We start from the raw sequence: 17,899 nt of genomic DNA on the forward strand, positions 1-17,899 counted from the left end.
CTGAACCTTACGATAAACTAAAGATGAGGGAAACCGTCTATTATAGTAATATTTAAATTTTACAGCTTCAGGAAGCCCTTTTCAAAATTAGTTAACTTTCTGATTAAACTTTGAAAATGCACTTCTCCTGCCATTCCCATTCCGGAATGCAAAAAATATGTTTTAGGGCAATTTTGCTGCTGAATTAAAATACTCAAATCTTCCTCACCATCAGTTATGATTCCAAAGGACTCTGAAAGTTGCAATTCAGAAATACTTAAGGCAGCAAAGGTTTAATATCCTTTACATGTATATTCTGAAGCTGTATGAAAAACTCCATCTGAAATAAACTTAATACACAACATTGTCTGTATATACACGCAAGATAATGCAATGGATGTTGGATGTAGCACCCTACTATCAACAGGGGGAAAATAATGAAAACTGAAGGAATCAAAATGCCCTATAGAAATAACAAGAGTTTGGATGAAGACTGTAACTACAAATACCTGGGCATCTTTCAAGCTGACAACATCAAACACAAGTCAAGAAGTAATTTAGAAGTGAAGATATCATGAGAATGAAGAAGATCTTAAAAGTTCAAACTCAGGAGAGGAAATACCATCAAAGCAAGTAACATTTGGGAAATTCCTGTCATTAAATCACAGCTGGAATAGTGGGCTGGACTCAAGCAGAACTAAAAGCCATGGATAGGAAGACCACAAAATTAATGACAATGAATCATGTCTTTAATCCATGCAACATTGTTGATAGATTCTACTTACCAAGGAAAATAGTTAGGTGTGGAATATTGCAAATACATCAGACAACTGAAGAAGAAAAAAGGGAATTGGAGAATATTTGAAGGATGGTGAAGAAGATGCACTAAAATTAGTACCCATGAATGCCTGAAAGACTGGCCTACAAAAAAGGACCAAATGAAGAATAAGAAAGAGACAGGGCACAGCAAATTGTTACATGGCCAGTACATAAAAAACTAAAAGGTAAAGCAGATAACTTCAAGACCTGCCAATCCTTAAGAGTGTTGGAAGAAATATCCATCTGGGTTCAGTTCCAAGTGGGGACAAAGACACTGGAAACATGGAGGCTGCTTGGAAAGATGGTTTAATGGTGGTCACATGTTCAGGGCGTTGGGTGAAGAACCAGAGAGGAAAGGAGAAGAAGAGAAGAAGAGAGTAGAAGGGTCGAAGGGCAGAAGGGATGCTGAGTGCCTGAGTTTATACTCTCTGTACGGCCCCACCTTGGTGTTTCCTGTTCCTGTATAAGAAATGTACCCTGATTTGTTGTCAAACTCCCAGGTGGTCTAGGGGTCTTAGCTAACGTTGTAGGTTGTCTCTCAAGCTTGCTTGAGCCTTGCCATGTGGTGAGTTCTGTTGCTAGATGAGTCCTATTGTGTTGCAAATAATGGTTCATTGACAAAGGTGGAGGGATTGAGTGAGCTTGGCTGAAGCCTTAATTGCCCATTGACAAAGGTGGGAGGGGGGAGGCAGGAAGCTGCTTTCTTTAAAACAGGTTTCTCCATTTCTTATCCAGGGAAATAATCTTCTGCCCTTTTTAATATTTTCTAAAATATTTCATTCTTCTAGGAGAGGAGTGGAGTGCTAACTTCCTACAAGAGGAAGAAAACTGAAGAGACAGTTAGTTCTGGCTTCACAAGACCAAGCCTTAGGTCTAGGAGAAAAAACATATAAAACCAGAATTGAGAACACAGCAAATGTTGTCTCTGCATTTGGGGGTATGACATAGCACTAAGATTTCTCTGGCATAAGCTGACTACTGAATATGAATTAGCCTTTACTGGAAAAAAAAAGCTTCTGATTTAATAAGGTGGACACTGGGCAAGGTACTGACATTTCAGGAACTTTATCACATATAATAATGACCCCATTAAGCCATTACAATAATTCTAGGCAATAATTTATCTAATATGTGCACAATGACTAATAAAACAATATCAAATGTCATACATTATGGTGGGCATAAAAGAAAGATAACCATTATGCCTTTGCAAGTTTGCCTGATAAGTTTGGATTCAATTAGGGCCAGGTTGTAATATTTTAATCAATATAAAATAAAATTTAAAAAATGCATCACTGTATTTGGGCATAGCTGAACCAAAACAAGATAAAGTGCTTTACTAAAGAATGGTAAACTTTCTTACTATGTTATTGCAAGTCAGTGAGAGACACCCCTAACTATTTTCTTTTTATGACATCATTGTCTCTTAGCAAGAATACCATTATTGGCTTCAGCATACAGAAGAAGCCAAAAAATTGAAGCCAAAGTACACTTAAAAAAAAGCTTTTATTGAGCCAGATCAATTATTTTCCTTGGTGTGCTACATATACACATCCAACTTTGGCAAGGATTGCTTTCAGTAACTATTGAAATATGTAAGCAGAATACTGCAACTGCATACTTCACAAGATAAACATAGCATCTAGTGAACCAAATCCTATAAAGTAGCCACTGTTAAGCTAGTGCCCACTAGATGTACAATAATGGACTATCTCCAACAACCAATATGGGAAGGGCGTAGAAATTAAAATCACAGGAACTAACATTGTAGAAACTAAAAACACAGAGACTACATAGAAATTACTTTTAAATGAGTTACAGTTGCAATGTTCTCTTTAATTATTTTTATCTTACTGAGATGTTGATGCTTCTATTTTCAAAAAATGATTTGAGCGTTCAGTTTAAGACTGGGCAAAATTTTATGTTTCTCAGATGCTAAAATTCATCTAGGTGTTCTGTTCCTATATGCTCTCTTAAAACAAAACTAAACAAAACAAAACAAAACAAAACAAAACAAACCAGTGCTAGAAAAAGTGCCCTTCCCCTAAATCAGCTTTATGCTTTCTGATGGCATCATCACATAGTCTTCACATACTCTAGAGAACGCTGAGATATAAATTGTTCCTTAATATACCTCTAAACTTTTATATTTTTTGTAAACAGTATTTATTTCTACCTTGAGAATCTAATTGAAGGTGAACAGCAGAACATCGAAATAACATTCTCTACACATCTTAACATAACATGGAAAATAAATCAATTGAGCCAGGTTAAGACACAAGATGCAGTCTTACCAACATTCTATACAAACAATTCCAAAAACAAATTGAAAAAAGGAACCAGTATTCCAGTATTACAAATCTATTGATTTGCTATTGATTTATCATTTTAACCAATATTTAATTGACTGCACCGATTTTTATGGTTTGGGGAGAAATTTTGTCTAAGACATCCTGAAAATTTAAGTCAATTTCCTATGTTAAGAATTAATAGAACTTTCAAAATATTTGTATAAGAGGTGACCAGGCTGAGGGAGCGTCAAATGCATCATCAGTGTGGAATCTCTACACTCCCATAAGTGTCCTAAGTCCAATTCCCCTTGAAGTCCGTTGACTCTTATCTGGCGCTAATTTGCCAATTCAGATTGTTGTATGTAGGTAGCATGAAATAAACTTGTAGTACTTTTGAACTCTATCCTGGTTCCTAATTTTTGCTTTTGTGTTTTAGAAAAAAAAATTGTCCCTTTATATATTTTATACCTATGTCTTTTGCTATAAATTTCTATGCAAATGTCAAGCAACTCTGATCTTAACCCTAACTCTTTTTAAAGCTTTTTTTTTCTTTTTAATGGAATATTAACAGAACATACCAGATAGCATTATTGAACATAGAATGATATGTTTCTGAAAAACCATGTATATGATTGCATGAAGAGTTCTCAGACAGATTGTGACCTCCTAGGAGGCATCAGCAAACATGAAAGAGTTGTAAATTTGGGGGGTTTGCACATAAACACCAGGATGGTTCTCAGAACTTGTTCCTACTTTGCCTGGACAAGTCAGCTGTCAGCTTGTCTAAGCAAAGCAGAGACAAAAGTTCCAAGCATAGTCTGACAGGGCTCCAATTTTGTCCTTGCAAGTCTCATGGCTTACTCATGGCTTACAATGGCAAGCTGCACTGCTAACTGGATGTGCACCCACGCTGGGTGGATTTCTGAGCAACTGTCTCAAAAGGAAAATTCAGACTTCAGGGATTACACATAATGAAGCAAGCTCATCTTTAAGTTAAAACAATGGTTTAAAATTGTATGGTTTTATTATTTATTTCCAATGAAAAGATTTTATTTTATAAACATGCAAGGTTGTTCGGCTGGATAGTTAAAATTAAAAAGTGATTTTTAAATATGGTACAATCATTTCTTGCCAACACTTCAGTAATAACATTTTATTTGAAGAGAGATTGACAGAAGTTAATTTATCATTTGAAAGTGTCAGGGCATTATTTATTTATTTATTTATTTATTTATTATTTAAATTTCTATACCGCCCTTCTCCCGAAGGACTCAGGGCGGTTCACAGCCAAATAAAATACACAATAATATTACAATATAAACACAATTAAAATACAATTAAAAAACTTATTCAATTGGCCGAAATTAAAAATTTAGAATAAATAATAAAAACCCAATTAAAACCCATAAATTTAAAAAACTAACCCAGTCCTGCGCAGATGAATAAATGCGTTTTAAGCTCGCGACGAAAGGTTCGGAGGTCCGGAAGTTGACGGAGTCCCAGGGGGAGTTCGTTCCAGAGGGCGGGAGCCCCCACAGAGAAGGCCCTTCCCCTGGGCGTCGCCAGACGACACTGTCGTGCCGACAGCACCCTGAGGAGTCCCTCTCTGTGAGAGCGCACGGGTCGGTGGGAGGTATTCGGTAGCAGTAGGCGGTCCCGTAAATAGCCCGGCCCTATGCCATGAGAATTAGAATTTTTGGGAACCCCTTCTTGAATGAGGAGGCCATACAAATGTGTCTCTGTGTGTGTTTTTTAATAAAAATCTAATTCGGGTTGAATTGAAACTTTTCTGATTGCCCCAGTGCTTTTAATTTAAAAGGTGAGCATGGGGGCTAAGCTGTTTTTGAATTTTGCCATTCTGTCTTCTTTCTATTAGTTAAATTCTGATCCCTCAAGGCTTTTGGAGATTTACACAGTATTCTGCTTTGAGTAGTAACAACTTTCAAGTTGAGGAGAACATAATTGAGAATTCTGAATAGTTTAAACCTTCTCTTCCCTAGAGTGAATATACAATCTGGAAAAGTTTGTCTATTTCAGTGGGAGCTTTGGGGAAGGCCAGAAATAGATAGCTCAATAGAGGAAGATTTTCAGCTGAATCAGCTGTTCCTAATAACAGTTTACCAAATGGTCTAAATTAGTGTTATCTATCTATCTATCTATCTATCTATCTATCTATCTATCTATCTATCTATCTATCTATCTATCTATCTATCTATCATAGATAGATAGATGGATGAAGAAGCAGTTAAAGCAAACCTCTTTAACACATTCTTCGGCTCAGTCTTTGTAAACAACAATGGCTCATGCCCAACATTCCCTAGTCGTACCACTAATAACTACATCGATCTAACACAAATAGATTTCACAGAAGATAACATTGAAAAGGCACTACCGCAGATTAAAACCATCTTTATCTATCAGACCTGATGTGCATACTTCTTAAAAAAGCTTTCCACTGCTATAGCAGAACCCTAAGCATAATCTTTGAAAAAGCTTTCAGGACCAGCTCCCTACCCAACCTATGGTCAATAGCCATGGTCATCCCTATCTTCAAAAAGGGAGACCCCAACCTAGTTGAAAATTACAGACCAGTCTCTTTATGCTGCGTCACCTGCAAAGTCATGGAATCAATCATTAACCAATCCATTACCCTCCACCTAGAAACAAACAACCTACTCTCTAATAAACAATTTGGTTTCAGAAAAAAATTATCATGTAATCTACAACTTCTACACTACAAAAACATATGGACTACAAATCTTGATCAGGGCAAAGCAATAGATGCAATTTACATAGACGTCTGTAAAACCTTTGATTCAGTGGTACATGACACACTATTTCTAAAACTAAAATCCTATGGCATCTCTGGACACCTACATAACTGGATAGTCACGTTCCTGTCAAACAGACAACAAGTGGTTAAAATAGGGATTGCCCTATCAAATCCTGCACCTGTTAATAGTGGTGTCCCCCAAGGCAGCATTCTAGGACCAGCACTCTTCATACTATACATAAATGACAATTGCAATCATATTATAAGCAACTGCATTCTCTTTGCTGATGATGTAAAACTATTTAACACCACTGACAATGCTGCTACCCCTCAAAAATACCTTGACTTTGTGTTGGAATGGTCAAACAATTGGCAACTCCAAATCTCAACCAACAAATGCTGTGTCTTACACATTTGCAAAAAGAATCAGAACACAAAATACAAACTGAGTGGACATGACCTTGTAGATGACCTTCACTCTGTCAAGGACCTTGGAGTACTTATATCTAATGAGCTAAGTGCCAAAACCCACCGTAACAACATTGCCAAAAAGTCATTAAGACTAACCTAATCTTGCGTAGCTTCTTCTCCGGTAATATTACACTACTAGCCAGAGCATACAAAACATTTGCTAGACCAATTCTTGAATATAGCTCATCTGTCTGGAACCTGTATTGCATATGAGACATTAATACAATTGAGCGTGTCTAGAAATATTTCACAAGAAGAGTCCTCCACTCCTCTGCTCACAACAAAATACCTTATGCCACCGGACCTGAAATTCTAGGCTTAGAAAACTTAGAACTACGCCGCCTTCGGTATGACCTAAGCGTGGCTCATAAAATTATCTGCTACAATGTCAATGACTACTTCAGCTTCAACCACAACAATACATGAGCACACAATAGATACAAACTTAAAGTGAACGGCTCCTAACTCAATTGCAGAAAATATGACTTCAGTAACAGAGTTGTTAATGCCTAGAATGCATTACCAGACTCTGTGGTTTCATCCCCAAACCCCCAAAACTTTAACTTTAAACTGTCTACTGTGGACCTCACCCCATTCCTAAGAGGTCTGTAAGGGACATGCATAAGAGCACCAGCGTGCCTACTGTCCCTGTCCTAATGTTCCCTTTATTTGTATTCATTTTATGTATTCAATTATACTTATACTTATATTATCTAATACATACTTGACAAAAATAAACAAACAAACAAACAAATAAATATAAAATTTATATAGCTACCCATCTCACAAGAACTGGCCCTGGGCAGCGTACAAAAAAAAGTGTTTAAAAACAATACAGATGTCAGACACACTCATATTAAAAAGAAAGAAAGACTTAAGCCTTTTGCGGTTTTTATGTTATAAATATCTTTGCTGAGTCATTATATTTTCTATTTTAATTTGCTGATTATTCCCACAAGAACGTGATGTGAGGATCATGTTGGTAGGAAAACATTTTTATGATGAACTATAAAAAATAGTTCCTCTGACTACCTTTTCCCTCTGCTAAACCAAACCAAACCAAACCACCCACTCTGCATTAGTTCAACCACATTTCTGTCAACTTAATCTACTTCATGATGGGGGAAGGGGGAAGCAACTCCACCAATTTCCCCTTCCCCAGACCTCTGGCACATATTTTCTGCATGACTTCTTAAAAGCATCAGCACAATTCCTGAGATGGAGAAAGTTGGTGCCCCTTTAAAATTTGCCGCCCACTAAATGGGTCACAGAAATATCTAAGCCTGCCTGCTTGTCTGACGGTGTCATCTCTCCGACAAAGCTGTCTATTGTCAGCATTGTGTCACTGTGATCAACAGTGCTCTCCACAGTTCAGTGAGAACTGAGCTGTGTTGCCCCATAAAGGAAACCCTTATTTTAGAAGCTTATTACGCACATGTTAAATGGGAATTTGAGCAGTAGAGTTGTTTGTTCTGAATATATCCAGCCGAGGTATTCAAGGATTTATATTAAATGGGCATCTACTCACCCTCTGTCCACTTAATGACAGGATTCAAACAATACACTCAACCTTAGTGTACTTAGCTATAGTTTTAGTGCTTAGCACAGCACTAAGGAGTTTTACGCAATAGCTTAAACAGCTTTTCTGACACTATGATTCTAAGAAATAAACAGGGTTCTAAGAAATAAACGGGAAAATAAACAATTGTACAAATTACAAAAATTGGGTTCATGTTACAATTAATTTAAGGGGATTATAGGGATGCATCTTCATTGGGCCCAGAAATGTGGGGCCTTCTAAAAACAGGCTGTCTCATCAGTCCCTACATATCTTTTTCCTTGTGGTCTGTCTGTTGCTGCCACCAATTTCCTGTGCATGTGCCATTTACTGTTCCTGGAGATGCTTCTGACTCCTTCCCCGCATTGCCTGAATGCACAAAAACAAGCGGGTAAGAAAGGAAGAGCAGGGCACTGATGTTGGTGGTGGAAAAGGATAAAAGCTTCAGATTTCATCTGACATAATTCCGGACATCTGGTCACCACCCCCAGCCTTAGGCTGCAGTGAGTGGACTGTATGACTGAGATACAGGAACAGTTACAGCTGTTTTGTAGAAGTGTGGAAGATAGAAAGGAAAGAAAATAGTATTTAAAACAATAGTAGTTTCTTTCACTCTCTCTTTCTGCCAAGGGAATGTCTGTCTCTCTTCTAAAAAAAAGAATAATTTCATTTGTTTTTTAAAAAATAAAAAGTAATCCATATTTAGATTTTGATTCCTTCTCTAGGTACTTTTTAGCTAAGCTATATAAGTATTCTATTATATATATACAATATATAATACCGTGGTATCACAGCGGTTAGAATGCAGTATTGCAGACTAACTCTGCTCACTGACAAGAGTTCAATTCTGACGGGCTCAAGGTTGACTTCCGAGGTCGGTAAAATGAGGAGCCAGGTAGTTGGGGGCAATATGCCGACTCTGTAAGCCTCTTAAAAAGGGCTGTAAAGCACTGTGAAGCCATATATAAATCTAAAGGCTATTTCTGTTGGTACTGCTATCATAGCATGAGTATATCTTGTAGTGTTAATCTAGGACTATGTATATAGTTGTATGACTAGGGAATGTACAGCACTGGGCCCTGCAATTTCCTTAAACTGGCCCCAGTTCATGTGAGATATAATCCCCAAACCAGCCAACTATGTTATACTGCAGTTTAATAGAATAGAATAGAATAGAATTTTTATTGGCCAAGTGTGATTGGACACACAAGGAATTTGTCTTGGTGTATATGCTCTCAGTATACATAAAAGAAAAGATACCTTCATCAAGAAAAGATACCTTCAACATGTTTAAGGCAACATGTGAACTTAATCAATTCTATTATTTTTTTTGGGAGGGGGGGTTATTACATTTTCATGCTAGGTGATGTGGCTTTATGTTATGCAGTTAAAAGAGGAAGGTAAGGGGGAATATATTCTGCATTTCTGCATATTCATTTTGGAAGACAATAGACAGAATAAGGGTATTTTTTTTGCTTAACCCATATAATAAATAATAATAATTACCAATACTGATATTTAATTTATAATTAAATATATAATATAAATTATATATTAATTTATAATTGATCAATATTTATATTGAATAATGAATATATTTAAATAATAAATTGCTATGAAAATAAAGGACAAATTTTCAACAGAAACATTTATTAGAAAAAAAATGAAATGCTACAAATATTCTAAATCAGGGATATTTATTTATATAACTTTTCAAAAAAATAAATATTTACTTTAATTTTCTTTTTCCTGGCTCTAGGAATATGTCTGATGATGTGATGACAACAGCAGCTAGGATCACCCAGGTTAGGGGAAGATAGATGTTAATGGGTAAAATAGATACTTCACCTTGAAAAAGCTTAAGGCTAGTAGGGAAAAATTCCTTACTAGCCACATTTTTGGTAAAAGTGGCAAAACAAAAATACTTCCAAAAATAACCATCTGGTACCCAAAATGTGGTGATGGCACCATTTAGAGGTGCACTCAATTAGGAAGGTAAAGGACTTGGTAAAAAACATATGTATTAGTCCAAGTTGGAGGCCCCCATGAATTCTGAATGTGTGCCTAGGCATTTCTATGTCTTTAGGAGGCAAGAAAGTGTTAACCATCTAAGACTGCTCAAGAAACATCTAAGCCTCTCCTTTTATTATACTACTCTAGAGTAGTATAATATAGAACAGAACAGAATAACAGAGTTGGAAGGGACCTTGGAGGTCTTCTAGTCCAACCCCCTGTTCAAGCAGGAAACCCTATACTATTTCAGGCAAATGGTTGTCCAATCTCTTCTTAAAATCCTCCAGTGTTGGAGCACCCACAAGTTCTGGAGGCAAGTTGTTCCACTGATTAATTGTTCTAACTGTCAAGAAATTTCTCCTTAATTCTAAATTTGTTCTTTCTTTGATTAGTTTCCATCCATTGCTTCTGGTCCTGCCTTCAGGTGCTTTGAAAAATAGGTTGACCCCCCTGTTCTTTGTGGCAGCCCCTTAGGTATTGGGACACTGCTATCATATCACTCCTAGTCCTAACCAATCTCTTCCCATTTACCTATAAAACAAGCTACAGCTTGACTAGTCCAGGATATTATTCATTGTCTGACAAATCCATAGTTCAGACTGGATGAAAGGCCTGCTGGGCCTGTTTCTATGTCATGAGATGAGATGAGAGCCTGGGTTCAAAAATAAATTCATATTCTCCAGATTGTGAGAGGAGGCTGGCATGAACTGCTTCAGCCAAAGACCCAACGTTAGTTTTATAGTCGTAAAGTAGAAGATGGACAATCCAAAAACCTAAGGGAGGGATATTAAAATAAGGAGAGATTTTATTCCTTTTAACAGCATACTATTCTTATTTAAAAGATATAAGGTGCTGGTATATGAGAACAACAATACAACATACAACTGTGCTCTAACCAGCAAGCCTGTTTAAAAATATTCTAAATCCTCAGATTAGAAATTAGCTAAGCAAGCCATAGGAAATTCAGCCAACAGCTAAAAATACTGCATCATGTCACACAGCTTAAAGCAAAATGAAATAAAACAAATGGCTGTCCTCATTAAAAAAAAATCCTATTAATCATCCCCACATGATCTGTAAAGGCCATTCTACATGCTGGCTTAAAACGAGGTGCAAGAGTTGGGTTTCAGCAGCACAAACAAGTCCATTATTGCAGATGTCGAGGACAGAAACTGTATTCAACAGAATAATATCACAGATGATAAACACAGTAGGAGAGGGTGTCCTGCAGGCCACAAGTACTTTCCAACATTCCATTTATGACTACCCAGCATCCAAGATTATGATACTGAAATTCAGTGGCAAAATGATCAACTTTCAGAAACTTGATTTTTGTTGGGATGGCCAACAAGTAGCTGTTATTTCCCTCTTTGAAATGTCCAATCCTTTCCAGATTTATTTATTTATTTATTTATTTTTCAAATTTATATACCGCCCTATCTTCCTAAGGACTCAGGGCGGTTCACAGGCAGTTAAAATACATATAAATACAGATTAAAAAACAATTAAAAAACTTATTCTATTGCCCCAAATTTAAAATAGTATAAATAATAAAAACCCCTTAAAACCCATAACTTTAAAATCCAAAACTGCACCAGGGAAATTCAATTATGATATCGAATTTGGGAGGATTTCTATGGAAATAGGAGCAGCTTACCTCCAAGAATCTTTAACCTACCCCAAAAGCCCGAAAACAGTATCACTTTCTTCTAGTATTATCACTGCTTCACCTGAAAGTTGAATTGAGGTACATGGCCCCTCAAATGTTTCCTGACCCTGAAATAAAGCAACCTTATCCAACCAGATGCCCTCCAAATAGTCAATCCTAATATATGTGGGCAGATTGGGAAAAGGTGGAAGAAAGCATGAGGATGGACTGAATGTAGAAATCCAGAGAAGAGCTACAGAACCAAAGATCCCAAGGCTGCAGGCAACCTAGAATTGTTCTGTTTCATATAGGAAGAGAACTTTATTCTATATACAGGGAGCAGTCATAATTTTGTTATTTCATGCATTTATTCATTTTAAAATTAATGCTAAGCAAAGTGTGTTTTTGTTCTGACCTTGCCATTTGGTTTAGCTGTGCCTCCTAAGCTATATTAGCCCATTGAAACCAGTTTTAATGTATGCTGCTTGGACTTGTGCTTGTTAGATGGCGGGTTATATAAATTTGATCAATATATATAATATGCATAGCATCACACTAAACTGAATAGAATATAATCAAATCTCAACTGGCTTAATACAATCAATAAACAGAAAAAAACGATTTTAACATCATAAGGATTCTAATAATTTGCTTTCTAAAATCTAATTTCTTCAGCATTCCTTAATTGTGCTATACCTATGTTCATTTCCAACCAGGAATACAATGCAATATTATATATCTTTATAACATGGGTCTCACAGGTTGTCTCTATATGTGTGTGGTATGTGTGTGTGTGTGTATGTGTGTCAAAATCTGCAACAGAGTGGTAGTGTTGCTGCACATACAAAAAAAGAAAAAGAAAAAAGACAGGACCTTGATTGTGATATAGCGCCCACCTTTTTGTAGATTTTGATCCTTTCCCAAAGATGCTGTTAGTTGGTAACCATTTGCAGCAGGCCATTTTGCTTCAAATTTGCATGGTTCATTTTCAAACAAGCAACATCAGCACTAGAAATGGAGGAAAAGTACATTCTCACCCTTCCCTTTTCTACTCATGAAGGATCTGAGCATTAAAAACATTAATCTCTCTGACTCAGTAACTAGGGGTGAGGAATTATTCCTTTTCCAGTTGCAAATATTTTGGTTGGAAGGCTTGAAAAACACTGTATCCAAAACAGAGCAGTCCTTTGAACAAAAACATGTAAAAACGGATCTTTATTTGTAGGGGGGTGGGGAGAGAGAAGCCTGGCTTAGATTCTTTAAGGAGAGCAGAAACATCAGTGTACCTTTTTATTCCTAAGTGGTGGAGGACTCCGAAAACTGCCTAACATAAAGTAGAGAGGATGGAATAGGAGAATTTGGAGATTTCATTATACAGTATATGTCCTGTGGAACAATTTCATTCAACAAATTCAAAGATTCTGATTGACTGATAGAAAAATCTTCATAACAGTAAGAAAAGCAGAACCAATCATTCAGAGGATTGTCACCTTAAACTGGCTGTATCCAAATAAAAACTATACGGCTCTCTTTTACAGATGCTTTTTCTCCGATTGCTGCCCTGAGCAAAGTTTTGCACATAGTGACCTAACTGGTCCTTCCAACTATAGGGTTTGAACGCTCAGGAGGTAACACATATCCTTGGTTTCAAAATTAGGCTAAATCCCTTTCCCCCTTCTTTTGGACATTGTAAGCATATGTCTTATGTCTGTTTTCTGTTTATTACTCTTTCTTTTTATTCTGAATGTCTATATTTCATTTTTGTAAACCACATGAAAACTAATGCAAACCAAAGGACAATCTATTATAAATAAGATAGTGGCAATTAAATGCACTGTGTTATGCTAATATTTCGCATACAGGCAAAAGGAATGTGAACATCTTATACATGTCTTTAAATATTCAACGCACAATTAGTGAACATGGCTTATACACGTTATATATTTATTGTCAGTAACTTCAGCCCAAGCAGACAGGCAACATCAGTTCATATGGGTTATAATAAGTAGTTGGGTTTGGAGATCTCTTTTAACTTATTATACAGTGTAATTTTTCATCACAGGCCTGAACTTGTTCCTTTACATAACACAAATTCCCTTTATTTCTTCTAAGAGTAATTCTATCTCCTGGGATTACAGGATTCTTTAATGACTGCCAGAAAACACCCTAGATCAGAGGAATGTAAAAATGGTCAGACCTGGTCTAGATGCCACCTAACAGATTCATGGCCTTGTGCAGTCCACATCCACTTGGCTGCCTATCACAAAAATCTAATCTCTGTCTTGTTTTGGAGCAAAATATGCAATAAGTTTCTTCAGTTTCAAAGTGACTTACACCGTAAAAGCATCTAGCCAGCAAAGGTGCCATTATTTGATGCCAACACCATAAAACAGTCATAAAACAAGGAATCTCGTTTTAAAGAGTTTCTCATCAGCACCAAATATTTAATGGGCGGTACATCTCTTTCACCTTTGCAATTTAGTCAGATCTCAATGGATAAAAACGTATCTTAAAATATTAAAGAGTACCTCTAGCATCAAATATGATTGGCTGACAGTTTTGATTGGAATTCCAGTTACACTTGAGCACCTGGCCTCCTTCTACAATCCCAGGCTGAGTAGTGTTGGCCTTTGGAGCACCCACAAGGAGGAACATCCTGCAGGAAGAAACAATGAGTGAGAAATCTGAACATTCTACTTGAAACAGGCTAATCTGAGGTATGACCTAGTACAGGGGTCTGCAAACTTGGCTCCTTTAAGACTTGTGGACTTCAACTCCCAGAGCTTTGCTGGTTGAGGAACTCTGGGAGTTGAAGTCCACAAGTCTTAAAGGAGCCAAGTTTGCAGACCCCTGACCTAGTAGGTACCTTGTGTAGTTGCAATAATAATAGTAAAAAGAGGAAGAAAGCAAACGTAACGAAAGGACCAAAACACTAAAGGCCATTTTATAAGAGGAAATAAAAAAGAAGGAGTTAGCATTTCTGACTGCCTATTTTCCTGCATACAAGCAGATCTGCTGCCTGCATGACTTCATCTCCAGTTGATGTATTCTAGCATGTCATTGTAATTCACCAGCTGCATCTGAAAACCCAGCCCAATGGAGATTTGTTAAGTATCCTGTTTTTCTGCTTGACCGAAGGTTAAACTAGATGCTCAGATAAATTGCATACCACTATTTTCTTTGATTTTCTTGGGGAAAGACTTGTGATACTCATTTGACTGGGACCCTCCTGGGCAGGGACGGAGGCTCCCATTGCCTTTTTAGCCTCCTGCTTGTCTTTTTAAACTTCAATTCTCTCATGAGAATTTTGGCTATACCAGAACTAAATTTTTATCCCACGAGGCTTTCCATGCCACCATAAGTATGACATCAAGAAGCAGGAATTAGTAGTTGCTGGAAAACATAAGCTCACCGTTTATACTAGGCTTTCCCCCAACCTGTGAAATACATCATCCCCCAAAAAGAGAACAAAAGATGAAAGGAAAATGGTAGGTTTTAAATATCCAATGCATAGGACAAAGAATACTTGTCAACCATTTCAGATGCAACATGCAAATTTTTTAAAATATATATATGCAGATCACACCTTTTAAACTGGAATGCTAGAATACCTAATAACTGCAGCTGACCTCCATACCACAGTAAGTAATAAATGGCTAGGATTTGGGAGGTCTGTGTAACTGCTTTGTGTATTGACCACATTTATTTTTATTTATTTATTTATTTGTCAAACACAACAGTATATATAAGTATAAGCATGAAATAACCATACGAATTGGATACTATCAAAGGGAACATTAAGACAGGAACTGTAGGCACGCTGGTGCTCTTATGCACGCCCCTTACAGACCTCTTAGGAATGGGGTGAGGTCAGTAGTAGATAGTCTTTGGTTAAAGCTTTGGGGATTTTGGGAAGAGACCACAGAGTCTGGTAGTGCATTCCAGGCATTAACAACTCTGTTACTGAAGTCATATTTTCTACAATCAAGATTGGAGCAGTTCACATTAAGTTTAAATCTATTGTGTGCTCGTGTATTGTTGCGATTGAAGCTGAAGTAGACTTCGACAGGAAGGACATTGTAGCAGATGATTTTATGAGTTATACTCAGGTCATGCCGAAGGCGGCGGAGTTCTAAATTTTCTAAACCCAGGATTTCAATTCTGGTGGCATAAAGTATTTTGTTGTGAATAGAGGAGTGGAGAACTCTTCTTGTAAAATATTTCTGGACATGCTCAATTGTATTAATGTCCGAAATGAGGTGTGGGTTCCAGACAGGCGAGCTGTATTCGAGAATTGGTCTAGCAAATGTTTTGTATGCTCTGGTTCGTAGTGTAATCTTTCTGGAGAAGAAGCTACGCAAGATTAAGTTTACAACTCTTAAAGCCTTTTTGGCGATGTAGTTGTAGTGGACTTTGGCACTTAGTTAGTTTGATATGAAAACTCCGTCTTTGGAGGGGTGAGGGTCATCTACAAGGTAATGTCCATCAAGCTTGTATTTAGTGTTCTGATTCTTTTTTCCAATGTTTAAGACAGAACATTTTCTAGTTGAGATTTGGAGTTGCCAAATTTTTGATCATTCTGATACAAAGTCAAGGTCATTTTGAAGGGTAGCACATGCTAAATGTTGAGATGTAAGTATAAACAGGTATAGTGTAAAGCCCCTCTTCCTCTTACATGATATCTAAAAATCCCTAAGTGATTGATCTTTCCAATGTAACATTTGGCTCAGTTGTGACTTAGTCAGTACTTATACTCCTTCCAAACAAATGGAAATTAATTCCCAGAAGTCTTAGTATTAGCCAGACTAGCTAGGAAATATTAGCAGCTCAAATTGGCTCCATGTTCCTGAAGACAGCAATTTAATAAAATTGAGCTGCAAGACTGTGAAAGAAAAGAGGCACCAAGGAGAATTTTACCTAATTGTTAGGTCATTTGGAAAAACAAATATTTCCATGAGCCATATTTGAGTAAGCAACTGGTATTAGCTTAAGTAGTTTTGTAGCCTCGTGAGAACTAAATTTTACTGAATTTGACATATTAAAGTTGTCTAGCCTCTTCACGCAGAAAATTACACTTAAATTCAAACAAAAATAAAATACTGGAAACTATTAGCTTAAACCATGCTCTTTATGCTGAGGGAAAGCTTATCTGGTGTTTCCACTCTCAAATATTGTATATTTTCCTTAAATCACAATGCTATTGTCCATAATATTCCACAGAAATATTTCAGCCATTAACGCATATATAATTTTAATATTTTGTTTCTAATATTTTGTTTGAGACCAGGTTATAATAGTTTAAAATAGGTTTGTTTTTTTTTTAAAAAGGAAAGGTGTGCCTTCAAATCAATTTTGACTCCTTGTGACTGCCTGGACACATTCCTTCTTACTAAGGCTGAGAGAGAATGACTGGCCCAAGATCACCCAGCTAGCCTGTGTCTAAGGTAAGATTAAAGCTCATAGTGTCCTTCAGGCTCAAGGAACCAAGAATGACAGGGTGATTTTCTCAAATGAGTTTCTTTATTGCTGCTTGCCCATAAACAGGAATCTTGCCAGATTAAAGGACTCTTAATGTATGGGTTGGATGGCTACTTGCTGATGCTGCAAGATAAATTAAGAGACTGTGGCATATATCAGTATAAGAGGGCCATATATCCAACAAGAATGGGGTTCTTTTTTCTTTCCTTTTCTCAAGAATCTGAGGAAGAAAGGTATTTCACGGATATCATTTCTGTTACTGTTTTTGAAAATGGTATCCACATCTGTGCTGCTACCAAATGCTCATTAGTACTATTTTTTTTCTTCACTATATTTTATTTTAAGACGTGTTTATCCATCCTTTAGGAACACAGAGCAGATTTTAAATATATGTTTATTTCTCACTATCTTAGAATAAATTTTTAAGGAGGTTTTGAAAATCTAAGCTACTTCTTCTGTGAACTTGGAATAATGATATCCAAATTAGTGTTTCTTAAATGTTTTTCCTCTCAGGACTACTGTCTACTGTTAAAAATTATGGAGAAGCCCAAAGAGCTTATGCATTATATTTGTCATATTATAAATTAAAACTAAAGATGCTACCATTTCTCACTATTGCTTGACAGATTAATTAATATTGCATTATTCTCAACATAGGCTGCAAAATAATTTTGATTTTGAGGAACACCGAGAGAGACTTGGGAGATCTCTAGGGTCATAGGACTATACTTTAAGAAACAGTGTCCTAAAAAATGCTGAATATAAAAAACGGAAAACGTGTCTTATATCTGTGCAACTACCAAAAGAATTTCAGCCATATGTGCATCTTGCTTCTTTGGATTGCTGCCTTATCTTAAATCTTGATTATT

The 17,899-nt window shown here is 36.6% G+C and overlaps 1 protein-coding gene across 1 annotated transcript in view; it reads right to left on the bottom strand.

The window, feature by feature from the left end:
* The window catches only part of ITGAV (integrin subunit alpha V), a 95,460-nt gene that overhangs the window by 64,825 nt on the left and 12,736 nt on the right, over positions 1-17,899 (bottom strand). The window contains exon 2 of the mRNA XM_058189166.1: positions 14,081-14,208. Within this exon, the coding sequence (XP_058045149.1) occupies positions 14,081-14,208 (128 nt within the window). The remainder of the gene's footprint in view (positions 1-14,080; positions 14,209-17,899) is intronic.

This window comes from Ahaetulla prasina, chromosome 1 (assembly GCF_028640845.1).
Source record: "Ahaetulla prasina isolate Xishuangbanna chromosome 1, ASM2864084v1, whole genome shotgun sequence".
Taxonomy (NCBI): domain Eukaryota; kingdom Metazoa; phylum Chordata; class Lepidosauria; order Squamata; family Colubridae; genus Ahaetulla; species Ahaetulla prasina.